Genomic DNA, 6,226 nt, shown 5'->3' with positions numbered 1-6,226 from the left:
GGTCTGTGTTGGAATGTCACACAGTGGGAAGAGAAAAGCTTGAGAAAAGGCATTAGGAGATGAGGGGACATTGGAAATCTTTGAGACCAATATGGGATTTTCACCATTTTTTTCTTTGACTCCTCTCTAATCTTACTAACTTTCAACATCAGCAAGCAATGCTTGAGGCTGAGCTCACCAAAATCATATGTATTCTCATTGCTTCGAGCAACTTAAACCATAACGATTGGGGACCTGGACTCCTTAGAGCAGCAAACAGGCAGAGCAAGAACACTGGAAGCAATGAGAGGAAAGAAAGAATATCTAAGCAGGAGAGAGAAAGGAGACAAAACCCCTGAGAAGCATCTGGAAGCTTTTTCAGCCTCCAACCTGAAGAAAGAGGTCCTAATGCCACATGTCTACTAGCAACACCAACAAACCAGTCCCTCAGCGCTGTCACAGCAGTGTCTGTACTCACAGATGCAATGCGGTTAACAGCACACAGCACAGTCCATGTTTAGTCTGTCTGGGACCTAACGAACTTGAGAGAAAAACAAAATCTTTGAAAAAATAATTACTCTTATATTCATTACAAGCAATTTCTCTGTCTTCTGCACTATGAATAAAGCTGTAGACAGATTCTTAAAGGTGAAAAAGGCAACTCGTAACAAACCCTCCAAACTGTCAGATTCATTACTGATATTCTTTTTGTTACTTCAAACTTTATTCCTAAACAACTATATTAAAAATAAGATAATTACAAAATATAATAATGCAAGTCAGAAGCTATTTTTCCACAGTTTCCTATCCAAAATAGACTTAAATTAAAAGAGGAGAAGTTAGTACTCAAAGACCACATAATGCATTTAAAATATGAGGTTACACATAACCTTAACTCAGAAAAGCGCTTAAATTTATTCTTGTTTTCAGGAAAAGGGAAAGTCTTCCTGACTCAGGGCCTCTAAAGCAGAGGTATGACATATGATATAAATACTACTCAGGCCTACAGGAAAGATTTGACTGGTTTGTTTCACAAATTCTTGAACTCCACAGCAAGTCTTATTCCAGTAAGTATTAAAAATAAGCCAGTTCAATTGAAAGTGCAATTCTCCTTTAAGAGCCAAGCTGCCTTTACTTTCATGCATCATTCTTGCAGCAAAACTGTGACAAGTTGAAACACAAACATGACGACCGTATCTCACACTTTTTGGTAATTCAGAAAGTTCACAGAAAATATTAGCACACACCAAAATAATACCCTGGTTCATATAGTTGTGAAAATGTTCTACTGATTCTGAAATGCTTCAGACACCTCTCATTGTGGAATACATGGGCAGAGCAGCAGCTCTGCAATTGTAAAATACCCTCACTCATTTCTACAAGCTATGAATTCAATGCTAGTACCACTGATATTTTAACATCAGTATTACTTGCTAGCACATGGAACTCGTGGACAAAGCATTATAAAAGAGACAACTCAACTGCTTTTTGAATTTGGTTAGTTAACCAAAAATTCTGAGATTCAAAAGCTGTTCTAGGTCACGCCTTTCTCAGGACTGCATTTTTTCCCCCAGGATTTCTTTAAAACTGCATCCAATCAAATTATAAAAAACATATGCAATAAAGCATCTGACACTTCCCCTGGGAATTCTTTCCATAGCCAACAAGTTGTTGTTTTTCCCCAAGTTGAATTTTAATGTAATTTCATTCCTTTGCCCATTCTCACCGAAGCAAGGAGAAAGAGTCCCCAGGGAAGGCAACAGGGAAAAACAAACAAACAATTGCTAAACTACACTGAAAAAGTGTATAAAAGCAATTCAGCTGTGAAGTGTGTTGATGAAAGAGGAACCATGAAGGTAAGAGTTAACATAAGTCACAAAAGCAGTTTCCCAGCTTTCTCTTCTCCATCAGCATGGAACTCATAGTTCCATGGGACTACCTACCATAGTTTAACAGAAACGTATGGTCTATTGCTCTGTCCATGAGAACATCCAATGAAAGATGTTGCCAAAGAAGATATCATGAAATATCTGATACAGTCTACAAGGATTTTTCTTGCCTTACAACCTAATAAATAGTATCTTGCTGTTTATTTAACATATCCTACAGCTAAATAATATATTTACTTTTCTTCATTCCTTTACCTTCTCCATTGCTAGCAAGGATTAGTGAAAAGACAGTTTAGAGAATTAGTGCAAGATGTGTATGCAGACAGACATTTTGAAAACATTATAAACACAAAACTCCTGGAAAGTATCATACAAAAAGAGACAAGAGAAAGCATTTCACAGTCATCACTAGTGTCAGCCACAGAAGCAAACATTTGTAGTCTAAAAGATACACATTTTGTAATGTAAAAGCCCAAATCAGCACTTAAAGAAAAATAATAGATATGCTCCAGGAAATATCTAGTCCCCACTGCTGTCAACAGAGAGACTCCCAAGTAACATCAGAGGGAGGTGGATGCAAATTTCATCTCTGTCCATCTTCAGAACCTCAGAATTAAAAAAAAAGGCATGGTGATGGCCAGCAACAGCTATACACTAAAGGCCCAATTCATTTAGTAAAGAAAACTTAAATAATTTGTTAATCAATAAAAAGATGACTAAACGAGCTTGAAGAGATTTCATGTGTCCTCATCTGGAACTTCCTTTCGGCGCTGGGCCCGGAAATGACGCTCAATATTTATTGTCACTTCCCTCTGCAAATTTCTGCTGTTAGTTTTTCCAGCTGTTCTGATCCAAGGGTGCTGAAGTACTTGTCGTGCTGTGTAGCGCTTCTGGGGATCCACTATCAACAGCCTGGTTATGAGGTCTTTTGCTGCTATTATGAAAGAAAGGAAAGGAGAGAGGGGAAAAGAACAGTGACGTGATGATGCTGCCAGCTATACCTACACAAAACGTGCTTCTTTCTTCTTATTAGTTTTACCATAATGACTTTTGTGACTACCCCCAGGAGATATTCTAACAACTGGATTTAGAGCTAGTGACAGAAGGTGTTAAATCTCCAGTATACCTTTTACTGATATCATTCTCCCCTTCAGAAAGAGAGGAGAAAGTGAAGGGAATTTAATCTTGAAAGCATGCTGAAGGCATCAGGGTAGTGTTCAGATTCAGAGGAATTAGCATTGGGTATCTTATCCCTCAAGAAGCATAGAAGTCACAGAATGCTGTTGAGTATATTCTTTAAAAGAGTGTATAGGGAGACAGGGGTTTTAGAGTTTCTGATTTTGAAGAGTGCACAAAAGACACTATACTACTCTGCAAGAAGGAAAACACACAGACCCCATTGATCTCAATAGAAAATCCACACTGCATTCTACAGAGCAAGTATTTCATTCTCAGCTTTTGAGATTTTTGCGTACATCTTTACAATCTAATATAACCCTGGAGATTATTTTGGTATCTTTTTCTACACAGACAATTCATATAAGCAAAGTGAGGAAAAACCTTGTTCTTGCCTCAGAAAGGGAGGAATCCATTAAATCAATCACACCTAATATTCAGATTCATAGCCATCTATACTACCAGAGGACTAAATTCACATTTAAAGCAAACACATAATCACACAAAAGAGACCTGTAAGATACCTCCAAGTTCATTGAGCTCACTGTCCTGAACAAAAGGGAGTTCTTACAACTCCAGGGAAGAAGTCTGTCACTCTCAGATCTGCTATATATGCTGAATCTTACCTGCAGAAATATTGTCCCAGTATGGGGAAAGGAACTCGTAGTGACCCAGCTGTATGATCTGAAACAGCTCTTCTTGATCACGTTCCTGACTGCGAAAAGGGGGAAAACCACAGAGCAGAATGTAAAGGATCACACCAGCTGCCCACATATCTACTTCGAGCCCATAGCCTAAGGAAGAAAAGACAAACCAAAAGTCTTGTTTTAGAACGAACACTCACAACTGGTAGGGAACTGTTTCTTTTTCATTCTGTTTTCCAGGAAACACAGAAGCTCTGCTCAGTTTCTCAAAAAGATGATGTCAGCAGAAGAGTAAGTGGCTGGTACACCATGCTTACAAGCTGAGCTGCTCTGCCTGTTAATAACTACAGCTCTTACAAAGCGCCTCATGTTTCACAAACACTGTCTCACAAGGCCAGTGTCAACTGGAGACTAATTGAGAAAATACAGCATATAGTTCTAAAATAGTCCTCCTCAGATTCCCTTCAAAAAAGCATGAAGAGAGTGCCAAGTTTCCATTGAATTTGGATATAACTGGAGATGTGCAACCCAGCTCCACAGTAGAAAAACCAGAAATAGCTTTGCTTGAGTCATCAACAAAACTGACTCCTTTTCTGGTCTGAATCTTTTTGAAGTCTCCAAAATTTCTTCTGACACAAAACATGTTTTAGCTTATTAGATAAGTTTAACATACATGTTCACAATGTTTTTGCATCATTAGGGGCCTTGGAAGGTTATTTGTGTTACAGTCATGAAATGGGGCTGACTACCCTCAGGTTGCAACATGAACTTTTGCTCATTTTCTCACTTCAGCAATTACGATCTATGATATTTTGTGACTTGTCTGCTTAGAAATCAGTGTTATATTACTACAGACATTAAGAATGCAAACATGACTGATGTCATGCTTGTGTTTGTCAAAAGCTAAAAGGTTTCCTTTCCTTTCACAGCTTATGCTGCTAGCCAACCTCCTACCCTGCAAAGACGTATCAGTAGGTTGAAACATTCTGGAACATTTCCATGATTAGACAGAATAATTGTATGATTTATGACAAATTATAAATATATACACTCACCCTTCTCAGCAAGTATTTCAGGGGCAACATACGTTGGTGTTCCACACACAGTAAATATGGGTTTTGTAACCTGCTTTGCAAGGCCAAAATCTGCTAGTTTCAGTGTAGTAGATTTATCTGCATTATGCTGAACCTATACTCAACGAAAAATACATGTATTTAGTCCACATGCATTTTAAGACAGCAAAAGAGAAAGGAAGTAGTTAATAATAAACAGGAGGAAGTTCTAATAATAGTGCCTTCAAGTAAAGCAACATGAAACGGAAACAGTGTTTTGATAAACAGTATTCAGAAAGTGTTTTGATAAACAGTATTCAGAAAGTGTTTTTTCCCCTCCTCATACTAAGAGGGTGCACATATTTAAGAGGACAAGCAATAAAGGGAAAAGAAAACTTTGTTCTACAAACTCTGGCACACTGTAATTTCCAAGAAATTGAAAAGGAAGAAGACAAAAAATAACCAAGACTCAATTAAATGTTATTATTTACTCTTGGGGAAGGAAACTCTTCTTTTCCCTGGGGAAAGCAAAGAATGCTGTGGGTGTCTTTATGCTTAAATGCAATATTCCCAGGTAAGCTACTGACTTTACAGTGTCACTTGAAAAGCACATCTCCATCATATCAGTCTAACAAAAATAAACCCAAAACAATCAAACAAAAGCTTTACTTTCTTTGCAAATTACTCTGCTACTCTACCTGCTGCCCTGAAAATAAATGAGTCACAGTCATCACATAGTAAGAGTTGGAGAAATGGATCCATGCAGAATGTCCTCCTAAATGGGTCTTTTCAGCAGTTCCCACCTCTTACATTTACCTGGAAAGTAATCAAAACACTTTTTCCCATTCTAATTTTGTTTGCATGGGTCTTTAGCATTAATTTGTAATGCAGTCAATGAAACATCATTTTAAGAAAGAAAATACGTCAATGACAGACATAGGGATCGATTGCACCCTCAGCAACTTTGCAGATGACAAGCCTGAGAGACGCGATGCCATCCAGAGAGACCTGGACAAGCTCGAGGAATGGGCCCATGTAAACCTCATGAAGTTCAACAAGGCCAAGTGCAGGGTCCTACACCTTGGTCAGGGCAACCCTCGGTATCAATACAGGCTGGGGGGATGAAGGGATCGAGAGCAGCCCTGCCGAGGAGGACTTGGGGGTGCTGGTGGATGAAAAGCTGGACATGAGACAGCAATGTGCGCTTGCAGCCCAGAAGGTCAACCGTATCCTGGGCTGCATCAAAAGAAGAGGGGCCAGCAGATCAAGGGAGGTGATACTGCCCCTCTGCTCCACTCTGGTGAGACCCCACCTGGAGTCCTGCGTCCAGCTCTGGAGCCCTCAGCACAGGAAAGACATGGACCTGTTGGAGCGGGTCCAGAGGAGGGCCACAAAAATGCTGAGGGGTATGGAACACCTCTCTCCTATGAGGACAAGCTAAGGGAGTTGGGGTTGTTCAGCCTGGAGGAGAGAAGGCTCTGGGGAG

General features: G+C 39.4%; 1 protein-coding gene across 1 annotated transcript in view; it reads right to left on the bottom strand.

Annotated features, from left to right (window-relative positions):
- Positions 1-2,237: 2,237 nt before the first annotated feature.
- The window catches only part of DCLK3 (doublecortin-like kinase 3), a 12,064-nt gene continuing 8,075 nt past the window's right edge, over positions 2,238-6,226 (bottom strand). The window contains exons 2-4 of the mRNA XM_010285464.1: positions 4,744-4,876; positions 3,671-3,838; positions 2,238-2,802 (exon numbers count right to left, since the gene is read on the bottom strand). Of these exons, the coding sequence (XP_010283766.1) occupies positions 2,606-2,802; positions 3,671-3,838; positions 4,744-4,876 (498 nt within the window). The 3' untranslated portion in view covers positions 2,238-2,605. The remainder of the gene's footprint in view (positions 2,803-3,670; positions 3,839-4,743; positions 4,877-6,226) is intronic.

The sequence above is a fragment of the Phaethon lepturus genome, unplaced genomic scaffold, assembly GCF_000687285.1.
Source record: "Phaethon lepturus isolate BGI_N335 unplaced genomic scaffold, ASM68728v1 scaffold18024, whole genome shotgun sequence".
Lineage (NCBI taxonomy): Eukaryota > Metazoa > Chordata > Aves > Phaethontiformes > Phaethontidae > Phaethon > Phaethon lepturus.
Note: the sequence above shows the minus strand (reverse complement) of the source record. Positions and strands in the feature narration are given on the sequence as shown.